Below are 14,525 nucleotides of genomic sequence, written 5' to 3'. Positions count from 1 at the left end.
TTTGGAAAAAGTATATGTAAACAAATTTCATCTATAAGAAAAAAAAAGAACGTACTTTTATTATTTATAAATTTTTTTGACCGAAATTGCAAAATCAGGCCTTGGAGTCGCATCCGCCAAAGTGTAACGAATATATTAAAACCAGAATTATTAGAAAATATTGCTTCTTTGCTTCAATATCTTGGAAAAACTTTGTTGCAGTGAAATCTTGATGATTTGTATGGCAATATGGCTGCTTCGCTATCGCGCTTTCCGTTGCGGCGCTGTCGCCGTCTTGTTTGCTGTTATTATATCGTTAGTCTATACATGGTGTTCTACATGGTTTAGACCAGGGATGGCCAACTGTTTTTGCCCCCGGGCCGGTTGGAAAAAAATTATTTTCACGAGCCGGACGAAATATTAAAATTGAAAAATGTTAAGCAAAACACTTATTTCTTTAAGTAAACAAAATTGTATTATTAAAGTTGTTTATGAATAATTGTAATTAAATCGGTTAGTATAAGGTCTTCCGAAATTTGAAAATCTTCGGTGATAGCTCTAATAAAAATTAACAACTAACAATAAGCAGTATCTTTTATATCGCAACTTTCTTTCAGAGCTATTGCATAAAAATCGGCAGATTTTAAATTATTTAATAACTGATTCACGCAACAATTCAAGCGGTAACCAATAGATGCAATGCATGCATTGTAGCAAGAGGTAATCATTTTGAAAAGTGTTTGCAATAAATAAGTGTTAAACATTTGTAAATGTAAATAAAGTAGAGGAAAGATGGAAAATCTTTTGTTTCTTTTTTCGCGATTTTCTCGAAAACTGAGCAGAAACGAGCAAATCACCTAATGTTTTTTTTTCTTAGTTTTTCGGTGCTCAATACGCCCCACAGTTTAGACATTTAAATTAGGGACACCCTGTATTGTGACGTACCTAAGTACGTACCTCAGACGAAGTGCCAAGTGCACGTGTCCGCTACTTTCGTCCGTCCGGCTGCTCTACGGAGAGCGAAACTCATGGGAGGTCGAAAGGGGGGAAATAAACTTTGATCCGCGGACGTTTAGGTAGATTTCTTTATTCAATCGAAACCGACGCGGGGGAATTCCGCGGTACACACACCGTTGGGGAAAAGGGTCTGGCGACTACGCGTTGAAAGGGATACGCGGCGCGGAATTCCCGATTCAAAAGAAAGTATTAGACGGAAAGAAACGAATACGTTACCGGCGCGACTTAACTCTATAGGGGGCCTCGCAAACAAATAGTTTGCCCTAGAATCAAATACAATCGAAAAGGATTACACCGGGAATTAACGGTTTCGCGTTCCGAAGGAGCCCTTTCTTTCGAAACGCGGCGCGTTCTCAAACCGCGCAAGGTCACGCGGGAGATTCGCGAAACGGACGGAGGGAAGTCTCACGGAGTTCTCTCCGGTGGTGGTCCTGTCGCGGACGAAAAGGGGTGCTCCGAAGCACGCTCGCGAACACCCATACACACGATCCGCACTCTCGCACCCACGCACGCTACAAAAGGAAACCCAACCAGTGGGCCCTACCTGAAAACCGCCAGTTCGAACTCCCTGGTTCCCGATTATGCCCCCGAAATAGCCTCTGGTGTGGACGGCCGGGGGGGGGGGGACACCACACTTGCGCAAATTATACAAAAAAAAAAAGACTTGGGACCCACAAGGGCGGCTCGCTCGCGTATTCTCGATCCATCTTCGCTCACGGTTAACCGTTAATTCTCTCTCATCGATCGCGCTCTTCCCGTCGCCGGTTCGCGGCTCTCCCCACCCAGAACTGTAGGGGCTCCTCACAGTGTGCCATCACCATGGCATCTTCGGGTTTCCCCTCGTGGCAGCGTCGAGGAGCGATGGCTCTGGTCTCTTTCGCGAGGGTGGTCAGTCCTCTTGGTGGTGGCCACTCCGCGGTCTTGGGGTGGAGGACACCGCGACCGGCGACTTGCCGCGCTCGCGCGAAGACGCGACTCTATCGGCGAGGGTGAGGGGGCGCGAAAAAAAGGGGGGTCTTTAGTGCCCGCGGTTCTTTCATCCCTCCACTCTCGCGGACCACCTCCGGCCTGGGGTGTCTGGCGAGGAGGGAGCGAGGCCCTTCCGGGAGTCAGGGTGCCTTCGTGACGGGCAGAAAAAGTCTGCCCCGCCACAGTATATACAGTGGGTGTAGAATGTATCCGTACACCGACCAATTTCCCAAAAGACTTTGGTGTGAAATTGTAGTTTCTTAACTTCTTTTTTTATAATCAATGAAATTTTCATATTCTCGGAAGTCTCTTACAAGAGAAGGTCCGGAACAAGCGATCTGGACGAGCGCTTTTTGAACGAGACCGGGCTCAAATGATGGGGGCTGATACAACAGAAGCTGTTGTATCTAGACGCGGATCTGCGATAATTGTTGATTCGCGAGATAAAATTGCGAGGCAGTAGAAAAGGCGCTACGATTAAGACCTTCAAGAAAGGGGAAGGGGTGCGAAGCTGGTTATTGCGGCGGAGCGACTAAAGTCTTGAATAGCGGCGGTCGAATAAACCGAGCTATGACCCAAGAACCGAGTGCACGCATCCCAAGCAGGTAATAATCCATAGTTGTGAGGTTCGTTACGGATGTGGTGGCCTTTGATTACAGAGTAGAACCATCTACCGTGTCGACGGATACGAGTTCGTCACCGAGAGTTGCCGGAAGCCATGAGTTGCAGCAATGATGTCTAGCCGCTGGTGAATGGTCATGACTCTGCTGTTGGGTCAGTAGTGGACGCTGGTCATTACTGAACATCGATGATTTGCCTGCCATCGGGCTGGGAGTGACAGCTGGTTGCTCTCAGACGATGAAGAGACCGATATTACGGCAGTGGTGCTAATTTGATTACCACTGCGTGATTGTTCCGAACGGCTGGGTCAGTAGTGGACGCTGGTCACTACTGGATGCCGATGTGCCTGTAGCTGTTGAACTGAAGGTGACGTCTGGATGCAACCTGAGTATGTCGACGAATGTCTCGCGATGAGGCATGATTTTGAATCGTCGACAGATGACCGGAGCAGTCAACGCAGTTATTAAGGAAGGAAATTCCAGATAATCGCGGACCTTCCTGGGAAAAAGGGAAGTGGAAGGTCAAAACGGTGGTTGCAGCTGAACGGCTGAAACTTTAGGTTGCGGCCATTGAATAGGGAACTAGGAGAAACTAAAATTTTTATGTTAGTCAGTTCTCAGGTGATGGAAGGGGGCGGGCTCGTGGCCATAGGTGGTCGGTACCGTCGCCTACGGAACATGAGGTTAATGAGCAGAGCTGGAGGGCGAAGCCCGCTGAAGGGATCCAGACACCGAGGTCCGAGTCACCAAACGATGGTAGGGACTGGCCACGACGAAGATTTGCGTACCATTCACGGGATAGTGATGTCTCGCAACTATCGAATGGGTCCAGATTTGGTAGTCATGACAATGGTGATGTCTAGCCACCGTTGTATGACAATGTGTGTACCATTAAAGGAATAGTGGTGTGTAGCCACTATCGAGTGGTTCCATGTTATGCCGTCAGGCCGATAGTGATATCTAGCCGCTATCGGATGGTGTGGTGCACCATTACGTGATTGTATGGATTCAGCGAGAGGTCACGCAGAGTTGCAGTTGAGCAACAGAAGGACAAAATCGTCAACATCAACGAAGATCCAAGGATGTCGCGAATGTCTTGCGACGAGGCATCGCTTTGAGTCGTCGACAGCTGAACGGCGTTATCTACGTCGTCATAGAAAAAGAGAGAAAGGCCGAATAATCGTGGGCTTTCTTAGAAAAGGGGAGTATTGTTGTAGAGGGACCTTTTTATTAATAAGAGAAAGGTCTACACGGAAAGTTTATGGCCAACATCAAATACCGGCTAGATACTCAGGCCAGTCTTTGATTTTTTGTGTTACAGAAAACGACGTAAGCAAAGGCTAGCCGAGACGAGGGGGACATCGCTTGAGGACAAGCGAAAATGCAGACTCGCCGAGTGTAAGGAATAGCGGAATACATTGTCCGCCGCCCCATGCCGAGGAGACGCAGACTTGGGCCAGGCGCGCGTGGACGACAGAGCGCGACGCTGCGACGCGAGGCCCGATCAAAGACAGTGTCAGATGCCCTTTAAAAAGGCTTTCCTTGACGAGGCTAGGGATAGATTTTCTCAGACCGGAAAGTCACTTCGTTGCCAGCCTTCGATACGAGCAGAGCTCTCCGCAATAAAAGAACATTGTATTTTATACGCGGCGATTTGTATTTGCCTTTATTTCATCCTTCTTACATTTGTTCGAGAGACGAGAGACGAGAGACGAGAGAGAAGGGAACGGGCCCAGATATGACGCTAATTTTTTGATGAGCCTTTGCACAGTGGAAAACTGAAGCGAATGATACTTAATTTTGGGGGCAGACGATTTATACTTTACGAGATATTCAACATTGAAGTTATTATTGCTGCTTACTGGGTGCATTATAAGCTATTCTGTCAATAGCGAATTCGGTGTGGTCAGTAAAGCATCAGCATAATAATTCCTCTGTCGCGAGTTTGAGTCTTGTTGAAACATTCTTGCACTATTCTTTTTTTCCCCTTTCTTTTAAAAATACATTCGTTAAATATGACTTATTTATAACTAATTTTCGGATATATTTTTTAAAACAAACAATTTCCATTAGGATGTACATGAACTTGGGTGATAATTTTCGAAAAAGCAGTGGAAACACCAAATTTTTAATCACCATGTACATCGAATGAATGCTTCAGATTCACAACTGCAAAATTGTTTATTTAATTCTACTGCGAATACCGCTTGATTTACGTTGATGAAATGTACTCGATTTTTTGATAGCCATGATGCGTATCAAACATATCTATGTAGAATAGAGATAAATATATTGAAATTCATTATACAAATAGAAACAAGTATAGCAATGTCTCGAAATAAGTAACTCGATCGGGACCGGCGAGTTGCTTATTTCGAAACAGTTATGGTATATTCGAGTTGACCGTTCTCGAGCGTGACGAGGAGGAACCCGTAGACAAAACAGGGGGTTCGGTGTAGCGGCAAACTATAAAGTGATCGCTCGAGCACGGGTGTTATACTTTGGAGAATGATAGAAGATAACATGCTTTCTCATTTTAACACTAGTAAAATCGAACGAATAGAACGTATACATGTACAACTAACAGTAGTATTCCGGAGAATACACACGCCAGAGAAAGAGAAAACATTACACACATTCTGTCCTCTTTACGCTTGGATTCTCTGCTATCGATAACTATTTCTTCAAAACAACTTGCACGCGAAGAATCACTATCCATTTTCAAACTTTCAAACCTTCCTTCATGTGACTGTCACGATGAAACGAAATAAACTTACGACCAAACATAAAAATCGTTGTAAAGACTTACTCACCTACAGCAAGTATACCGGTATTCCGGCATGGTATGTTACGTTAAAAAATTAATTTATCCTTAAAATATGCGTAAGGTAATATATAATATGCAGTATATAGTTTTACTGCATCAGATTATCATGATATCCGAAAAGTATATTTCTGTTAGAAAATTGAAATAAAAAAAAATACATCAATCGGGATTCGTACCCGGGGTCAAGCAGCGTTACAACCTAATACTCTACCAATCCATTCAACGAACCTTGTTAGATGCTTTTATTGTACATCGAAAACAAACACCCATTCTGAAAAAAGCCAAAATTTTTTTGCAGTACTACATGCGTACTACGACCCCCATAGGGTGTCGTTGCAAAAGCGATTGCAACATCCGTACCTTCCCTTTGTTAGTGTGCTTTTTCTTATGTAATTACGTATATTCAAAAATAATGTTCATAAACGTTTTACCTTTTTTATTATACAATATTTTTTACATTGCATACTATCATTACATTCCACAAATAATACAATTAGTACTTTATTATTTTCGTACCATATTACAAATATCATATCAGTTGTTTATTATTTATTACTTCGAAATTATCGTAACAGACTATTCTGTATCAATTAATTGCAATGTAATATAAACAACCTTAACATATACATAACGTTTTTTAACAATATAATATTGAAAATATATACATATGCAAAAGTAAAATATATAAGCTCAGGCGCTTCATACTTTTAGTACAGTACTGAACCATGCTGAAAGGCATTTTTAGATTATCGGCACACCAGCAGCAGGAGAGACGACACCAGCGCTGTGGTGTGCTGTGGTGGAGAGCGTGAAACTCAAGCCATTGTGCAAGCGCATCAGTCTTCTCGATTTCATAACGACAACACCATTGTAATTTTATGAAGCGAGGAAGCGACCTTTCTGACTGATTTTTTTTTTAAACTGTTCCTTATAAAATACCGTTGCGGGGGACAGTTACACATTTTGCAATTTCGCTTTTAAAACTTGCTAAAAATACGTTCAAAGACAAAAAATCTTTTTTTTTTTTAATTTTTTCCAAAAAACGCTTGACGAGACGATAGATTTACTTCCCCTGATTACGACATGTATAATTATTATATGTTTTTTTTCATTATTGTGCCTGAAAAACGGGAAAAACTATCTAATAGTTCACCTACTTTCCGTTGGTGGCGCCAGTTTGTCTCCTGCGCACCCATAAAGGCCTCTTGCTAACTGTCCATTTTAACCAATAATATTACAGTATTGTGAAAGAGAAATACATTATCCAATCGCAGAATAGAATTTTAAAAAATTCGGTATATGGGAGGGACATACTCATAGACGTACTAAATGTCTAAGGACCTACTATAGCATACTATACAGGGTGTCTCAAAAATGTTTTAATACCTTGAAAGAGGTGGTTCGGGAGGTGATTTGAAACAACTTTTTCCTTAGCGAAAATGTTGTCCGAGGCTTTGTTGAGGAGATATTAACGGAAAACATTGACCAATCAGAGCCCGGGTATACTGGTGGAGCGGCCGCGGTAGCGTATGAGCGAAGTCGGCTAGCGCGTAGCCTATGCCCCACCAGCATCCTCGGGCTCTGATTGGTCAGTGTTTTCCGTTAATATCTCCTCAACGAAGTCAACATTTTCGTTAAGGAAAAAGTTGTTTCAAATCACCTCCCGAATCACCCCTTTCAAGGTATTAAAACATTTTTGAGACACCCTATAGACATGTAATATAATTAGTATGGTTCAGTGAAGAACATAAAAAAATACCTTACACAATAGCGTCCTCTATAACTCCCTAAGGGGCACTCCTAATCATCGTACTTACATATTATTTCTATGAAATTTATTCCTTATGATATTTTTTGATATTATTCTAATTTAAAAAAACGGAAATGAATTTTCATCCAGAAGGATATAATTGTACTCGGTCAGGTTTTTTCAGATGAAGACAAAATATTTACGTAACTAGGGTTTATTACTAAGGATTCTAATGTAATGTTTCCAATAATTATTCTATGAATTTAGTGGCAAAACCTGTGTGATAAAGCAATGTTCTTCATTCACGTCTATGTGTTGTGAGATTGTAGTTGTCAAACATTTGTCAGGAATGGTCAGGAATATGGCGAAATTACAACACACAATTTGGGGTCTCTCTTCTAATTTTGTGGCAAACCGATATTTTTCACGTTTGTTAATGTAAGTGAATATCAATTTTAACATTTCGTTTAGTTTGTTTTACGTGTATCTACGAAAACTTAATTAAATATTAAAATGTCACAATAAATAACCTATTATTTATTGCACAATGTATATGATCGATAACTAAATATATATTTATAATATATGTTTAAATAGTTTATATCATGTACTATTAATGAATCAATAAGACAACTTTGGTTTATAGTTCTCCATGGTACAATGTATCTACAGTTTCGTCGTTAAATAAACTGTCAACAGAAGCTGCAGTGAAGCCTGAAAATTGCATCATTATTACTGATAGCTGTGTTAAACGTTTAAAGGAAATAACTGATGATAATGCTTATTTAAGAGTAACAGTGGAAGGTGGAGGTTGTTCGGGTTTTCAATATAAATTCGATTTGGATACAAACATAAGTGAAGACGATAAGTAAGGTTACATGAAAAGATAATTATAATATTTATAGAGCTATATTTATCTTACAAGAATTTATTAAGTGCAGTATTATGTTGCAGAGTGTTTCAAAAGGATGGTGCCAAAGTGGTTATAGATGCGACATCTTTAGAATATATTAAAGGAGCATCGATAGAATATCACACCGAATTAATACGGTCCGCATTTAGAATAACAAATAATCCTTTAGCCGAACAAGGTTGTAGTTGTGGAGCCAGTTTTTCAATTAAAATGTAATTGTTTTTTTGCTTATAGTATATCTAAATTTAGAACAGAGATTTTATTTGCATTGTGTTTATTATTTTATCAGTGAAATAACAGTTAATCTTTTCTTAATACTTTTAAGGAAACATACAAGAAAGCATACTTTTTGTTTCGTTTGATCACAAATTGTTACGCATTGAATACTTAGAAATATTTATTATTTATATGCTTATATATTTTAATATATTTTATAATAATTAAAATATAAACAAAAGCTTTAATTTAAAGTTTTGAGGAACAAATTGTTCAATTGACATTGTAATGAACTGACTGTGAATATGTGTAAATGATAATACCGTGTATTTTATGATTCTACATAAAATGTAATTTTATGTATTATAAACGTTCAGGTAATGAACGTTAATAATAATTCTTATTTTAATTTCATAAATAATATTATACTAATTTCAGAAATCCTTTAGTACATTAGTAAGAATATGATCAACAATTGTAATTAGTGTTCATTAGGTCTAACCATATGTACATGAAATTAAAGTTACCAATAGTTCTGATTAATTAATGTTGCTCGTGGAATGTTATCAATTGCTAACTTGTAATTTAACCTATATCACTTCTGTTTTCCCTTTTTATTATTCTGAAAATTATTAAATTATGTACAAAGTACTCGAAACATTAACGTTTGCATTTTTTAACGAATATCGATTACCTTTACAAGTTCAAACTTCAAGTGTTGTATTTCTTCCGTTTGAGAAATTAGTTTCTCATTCATGTTTGCGAGATGTTCACTCATAGTAATAAGTTGCGTTTTATAATTTTCTTGTATCTCTTTATCTCTTTCCGAAGTATTCCAATTTGCTTCTGTGAGTGCAGACTCGCATTTTTTCCTCTTTGATTCGCTTGCATCTAAATGAACTTGCATAACTTCGCTCTGAAAAAATTGTTTAAAATCGCGTATTTAATTAACCGAAGAATAATATGGTTTTTGCGAAGAAAGGTTTTTAAAATTAATTTAATTACATTAGCAGCCATAGCCAAATTTTTAGCATGATAAATATGTTTTTCCATTATTAACTTATCGATCTCCTGTAGGAAATAATCTCTTATTTTTGCTTCCCGGGCTTCGATTTCCTCTGGTATCGCGAAAGGTACTGTTAATCTTCCAATCTGTTATTTATATTTATATTATTAGATTAGACTAAACAAAAATTTCTATAAAAATATTAAAGTAAATATTACCATATGATCTATCTTTGTTAGTTGCAATGGCTCATTTTCAATCTGCACGCTATTTAAACAATCTTTTTGTTCTACTTCGTCACATTTTATTTTAAGTATGTGGTACTGCGCTTTCCAGTAATTCATTTCTTTTTCTATGTCGCACAATTTTGAAAATTCAAACTCATTGGTTTCCTCTTGTGTTTTATGAGGTTTACCTTCGCCGATAGATTTTGATGATCTACGTGAAGCCAACGGCGACGAAAATGGAGACAATTCAGTTTGACGATGATTAGAGAGTCCTAGTCTAGTATCAAAATCATATCCGTCTCGTTTACCTTCATTACTAGACCATGAAACAGTTTCTTCTTGCTTTTGTTTTTCATTTAACTTCTTTTGCAAATCGTTTCTTTCTCTTTCTAGTTTTTCTATTGTACTTTGATATTGACATTCTAATTCAACTTTAGATTTTTCACAATGGTCTAATTTATACTGTAGCTCTTGAATCCTATTATTTAAACTTTCAATTTCGCTATCTTTGTCGCTGATTTGCGATAATAATTGAGCATTCTCAACTATTTTTTTTTTAAACTCTTCATCTAGAATATGATTTGGATGTACTGGTATTTGACTATTACTTTCTAATAATTTACTTTTTCCCTTTTTCGATTTGATTTGCGTTTTGTCAAGTTCCTCTTGTAATACAGTTATACGTTTAGTCAATTGTTGATTTCGAAATGACAAACTGTCTAATTCTTGTTCAGCTTTCCGAAGTTCTACTTCCTTCTCTTTCAATTGTTCGCGAATATCTGCATTACGTTTCTGTTCTTCAATCACAGCATTTTTTAGAACATTTGCTTGAGCACGGATCTACGGTAGAAATTTTCTGATAAGATTACCACCTAATTATTGACTAATATTACAAGATTGTATAGATATTATATAAGATAGAAGTAAATAATATTAAAACAAAAAATATTAATTGTTTGTTTTATTTATAAAGAGTAAACATTTTCTCCTTACTTTAGAATATTCCGTAACAATCTTATGGTATTTGGTCTGTAGTTGTCCATGGACATCCTCCATAATGTCCTCGACTTTTCTCTTTTAACGTGTTGTCACGACCTTGGATGACAAAAAATTAAAAATTGTTCATTTTTATATTTGCTACAGCACAGTGTTCTTTGACAGGAAATGCCTACATATACACAGTAAGTAGCACCTTGTACATAAATGTCAAACGTCAACGAGGAATCACCGAAAACCTGTAGCAAATCACATTACAGAAAAAAACAGCTATACATTAAATTCCAAGCGGAATCTGGTAGATGAAAAGTATGTATAAACAAAACGCCCCCAATATGATATACTTTTACGTGAAATTCTATATTCAATGCACCTGTCATCAATTGCCAGATACCTCACTGAAGAGAAGTTGGTTGTTAGTCGATTTACAAATCGAATATAAAATTTTGTCGATATTTAATCAAATGCTAATCAAATTTTTAAAATATACGTCATTTCGACGATATCCTATAGATAATATGTATTTAGTTGTCAAATGAGCATTTCATTAAAAAACATTCCATTTTATTTTGATTCTGGTAACTTTAAAGTATCACCAGCACCACAGATCAATTTTACAGAGGTGAAACTCTCTTTGGAACCTTCGATGTTCGTGTCCTCGTATTTTCAGATTAGGGCCGGCTCTAAACAAATTAAACCAATGGCTCCCAATCAGTTGAGGCTTCGTGAGCCTAGGTCGTGCAAAAATCGAAGGTCAAAATATATACCTGTATATAACCTCCAAGAACAATGAATAGATTCGAATATATGGACTCTCGAATGTTTCCAAATGAAACGTTCATAAGACGCGATATGGGAGTGTGCTTATACGATGGTGACACTAAGGTACACGGATTAATTAATTAAGTAATTAAGTAATTAATTATACTATTCGAATAGAAATAAAGATAACCTCTAATTTGGTGACAGACAAATTTCGAAGATGGTGAATTAATTCTTACAAGCCATAGAATTCTTTGGGCAAGACCTGGTGATATACAACGTTGTAATCCATGCCTTTCGTTAGCCCTTTACCACGTTGTTTCTTTCAAAGAAGATCAATTAAGTCCATTTTCCTTTGGGCGTACCACAAAAGTTGTTATACATCTCTCCGAAGCTGTAACTGGTATGGTTTGGTTGCACAGAAATTATATTTACAAGTAGAACCAATGAAATTCTTCAGTTTCATACAATATTTTGTCTTTATAGGTAAAATGCCTGGTCCGTTGGATAATAGCATATATAATTACATCAAATTATTTTTTAAAGATGGCGTAGACCGATACTTTATTAAGCATTTATCTTTTACTTTTATAAGACGGACTTGGGAAATAGCACCCATCATGCCTGTAGATCAGTCTAATTCTAATATGCAAAATAGCAGTGGCGTTCCCAAACCACCTCAACGAATAAAACCACGGACTGGTATCATAGGCATAGAAAGAAGCCTCCAGGAGCAACAAAAAGTAACGGACGACAGTATATCGATGGCATTTCAAGATCTCAGGAAACTTATGGAAATGGCCAAAGACATGGTTTCTATTTCGAAAACCATCTCAGCAAAAATACGGGTGACTCTCAACAGCTACTTTGTAAAATTGACATTCATAATGAAAGACAATTGCAGGAGAGACATGGAGACATCACGGAGGATGAAACGGTCAGATTTAAATCCTACTTAATGAGCCTTGGTATCGATGACCCTGTAACAAGAGATGCATACAAAAGCAGTAATGAATACTTCAAGCAATTGGCAAAACAACTGGCAGATATTTTAGAAGAACCAATTAAAGTTAATATACTATATAATTAGTAACAAATTGAGAATTGTAAAATACTCAGGTAAACTCCATTTTGTAGGAAGTTGGGGGAATGATGACATTAACAGATGTTTATTGTCGTGTAAATAGAGCTAGAGGCTTGGAGCTTCTATCACCGGAAGACTTATTGAATGCCAGTAGGCAATTAGCGCCTTTAAATTTACCTATAGTATTGAGAACTTTCGATAGCGGGGTTATGGTTCTCCAAATTCGATCTCACAATGACAATGCCATTGTTGAAATGATATCCGAACTGGTAAGCATTTAATTTAAAGAATTGTTAAATACAATTTAATTTTTTTCTTTCTTATAGTTACATGAAAGAGGATCTCTAACGGCAGAAGAACTTGCACAATCTGAAGGTATATCTGTCCTTCTGGCACGTGAAAGATTACTAGTCACAGAAAAAAATGGTAAAGCATGTAGGGATGATACAATCGAAGCATTAAGATTCTATCCCAATTTATTTTTTGAAAGAGAGGATTAATGTCAGATTATCGATTCCTCTTTAAGTATGAAGACATACTATGTTTAAAGCGGATACTAAACGCCCTTTATATAAAACTCGTTATTAAAAACTTTATATATTTTTTGTGCCTTTACATAGTATACACATAAAATAAATCAAAGCTAAACATTAAATATCTAACAAAATACAAACACCACATCGATTCAAGGAAACAAAAAAATATCTTCACTCTTATTTTCAAATTAATATCTATTCTAATAATTATTATTTTCAATAATTAGAAGAAAAAACAAAACTGTGCATTATAAGTACAGGTAGAAATTGCTTTTCGCCGATGGCTAAATTAAGATAAAACTATCTAGTTGTAATTGTTAAATATTCCATATAAACATCTGTATATGAATAAATAATTATTAATATGTAAGCATTTGTAAATAAATATTTTACACGATATATATATTGATAATTCATTTACAATGATACGAAGCACAAGATTCATATTTGAAAATAAGACTCTCGCTCTGGACTTGAACGGTGTTACCACGTTTCTCAGCACGGCTAGTACTAGAGTTAGCTGTGATACTACATGCGTTAGTGTTTAAGATATTCCGTGTTGTGGCGCTACATGTAATAAAGCTAAGTTCACATGATAGTGTAACAGTAGCGACATGACAGTGCTGCCACGCGCGTAATTGTAACTAGGTTAGTTATTTTTAAGTTTTTAGGTTAAGTAGTTGGTGAGCTTAGTTTCATAAGACACGTGCCCTAGAGAAAACAAAAAAGTCCAATTTAGACTGCGAACAACTGCGAACGCGCCTCGTGCAGTGGAGACGTGGTCAGACACAATTGTTCTAATAAAAGATTTAAATCCAGATTAAATTTGTGTGCCATATGTAAGTACCTGCTTTAAACATTGCCAGAGTTGTTTATTATTTTTAGTTAAATATTTACTCAATATATTTACAGCTATGCTTAGATCAGGCCAGGTGCACAGAATCACGTACATCAAACATCCGATTTCGGTAAGGAGCCTCACATTTCTCAGACTTTGACACCACAGTCTTTTATTTTTAATCAAAATAGAATCCATTTCATCTTTAATAGTCTGTTGTCCTAGTCTGTCATTCAATTTTATCATCCTTATTTTCAATCTCATGATATGACGTAGGGATTTTGCAAACTATGGATTGAGCAGACAAAAGATAATCATCTGGCATTTCACTTTCATCATAATGAATAGATGGATGATGTTTGATCCTCTCACTCCTCCTTAATTCAGGAAACATTAGTTTTTTCCATTATTATTATTATTATTAGTCAATTCATTGTCTTCATCTGTTTCTGTCACAGATTTATTAAGTTCAGGACATAATTCTGCATTTTTATTAGTTTCAATTACCTTTGATGCAGTTGTATTTAATTTATTACAATTAGATTTTTGAGAGCTTACTGATTTAGGTGTATCAGTTTCAGATTGTACCATTATTGATCTTGAAACTAAAAAATTAGTTTCATCTGTTATTACATCTCTCACCATGTCAAACTTACCAGTTTCAACATTCCACACCTTGTAACCATTTATTCCATATCCAACTAGTATGCCTTTCCAAGGTTTATCTTCTAATTTAAACCCAGATAGCACCGGACGTCCCATGGACGTCTGCCCTGTACGTCCTA

General features: G+C 37.1%; 3 protein-coding genes across 3 annotated transcripts; 2 read left to right on the top strand and 1 right to left on the bottom strand.

Annotated features, from left to right (window-relative positions):
- The first annotated feature begins 7,210 nt into the window (after positions 1 to 7,210).
- LOC128885689 (iron-sulfur cluster assembly 2 homolog, mitochondrial) lies at positions 7,211 to 8,332 on the top strand. The gene is made up of 3 exons (XM_054139872.1): positions 7,211 to 7,600; positions 7,809 to 8,030; positions 8,117 to 8,332. Exons 1-3 carry the CDS (start codon positions 7,473 to 7,475, stop codon positions 8,289 to 8,291), a joined length of 525 nt encoding a protein of 174 aa, XP_053995847.1. The 5' UTR covers positions 7,211 to 7,472; the 3' UTR covers positions 8,292 to 8,332.
- Positions 8,333 to 8,595: 263 nt separating this feature from the next.
- LOC128885670 (protein phosphatase 1 regulatory subunit 21) lies at positions 8,596 to 11,033 on the bottom strand. The gene is made up of 7 exons (XM_054139841.1): positions 10,894 to 11,033; positions 10,697 to 10,759; positions 10,518 to 10,619; positions 9,516 to 10,364; positions 9,297 to 9,443; positions 8,986 to 9,207; positions 8,596 to 8,913 (listed from the first exon to the last, which is right to left on the bottom strand). Exons 3-7 carry the CDS (start codon positions 10,578 to 10,580, stop codon positions 8,887 to 8,889), a joined length of 1,308 nt encoding a protein of 435 aa, XP_053995816.1. The 5' UTR covers positions 10,581 to 10,619; positions 10,697 to 10,759; positions 10,894 to 11,033; the 3' UTR covers positions 8,596 to 8,886.
- A 121-nt stretch (positions 11,034 to 11,154) lies between these two features.
- LOC128885672 (vacuolar protein-sorting-associated protein 36) lies at positions 11,155 to 13,202 on the top strand. The gene is made up of 6 exons (XM_054139845.1): positions 11,155 to 11,405; positions 11,490 to 11,685; positions 11,769 to 12,130; positions 12,187 to 12,351; positions 12,420 to 12,635; positions 12,693 to 13,202. Exons 1-6 carry the CDS (start codon positions 11,310 to 11,312, stop codon positions 12,864 to 12,866), a joined length of 1,209 nt encoding a protein of 402 aa, XP_053995820.1. The 5' UTR covers positions 11,155 to 11,309; the 3' UTR covers positions 12,867 to 13,202.
- Positions 13,203 to 14,525: the final 1,323 nt, after the last annotated feature.

The sequence above is a fragment of the Hylaeus anthracinus genome, unplaced genomic scaffold (assembly GCF_026225885.1).
Source record: "Hylaeus anthracinus isolate JK02 unplaced genomic scaffold, UHH_iyHylAnth1.0_haploid 11981, whole genome shotgun sequence".
NCBI classification, from domain to species: Eukaryota; Metazoa; Arthropoda; class Insecta; order Hymenoptera; family Colletidae; genus Hylaeus; species Hylaeus anthracinus.
The sequence above is the reverse complement of the archived record's forward strand: the minus strand, read 5'-3'. Positions and strand labels throughout refer to the sequence as shown.

Bases quoted from the DNA above. Each gene is read 5' to 3' on its own strand.
- LOC128885672 (XM_054139845.1), top strand. From the start codon at position 11,310: ATGAATAGATTCGAATATATGGACTCTCGAATGTTTCCAAATGAAACG. The intron at 11,406-11,489 runs GTACACGGATTA...ATTTGGTGACAG, and splicing joins TATACGATGGTGACACTAAG to ACAAATTTCGAAGATGGTGA. The intron at 11,686-11,768 runs GTATGGTTTGGT...TTGTCTTTATAG, and splicing joins TCTCTCCGAAGCTGTAACTG to GTAAAATGCCTGGTCCGTTG.
- LOC128885670 (XM_054139841.1), bottom strand. From the start codon at position 10,580: ATGGAGGATGTCCATGGACAACTACAGACCAAATACCATAAGATTGTT. The intron at 9,444-9,515 runs GTAATATTTACT...TATAAATAACAG, and splicing joins TAACAAAGATAGATCATATG to ATTGGAAGATTAACAGTACC. The intron at 8,914-8,985 runs GTAATCGATATT...AATAATTTTCAG, and splicing joins TGAAGTTTGAACTTGTAAAG to AATAATAAAAAGGGAAAACA.
- LOC128885689 (XM_054139872.1), top strand. From the start codon at position 7,473: ATGTGTTGTGAGATTGTAGTTGTCAAACATTTGTCAGGAATGGTCAGG. The intron at 7,601-7,808 runs GTAAGTGAATAT...TTTGGTTTATAG, and splicing joins TATTTTTCACGTTTGTTAAT to TTCTCCATGGTACAATGTAT. The intron at 8,031-8,116 runs GTAAGGTTACAT...ATTATGTTGCAG, and splicing joins AACATAAGTGAAGACGATAA to AGTGTTTCAAAAGGATGGTG.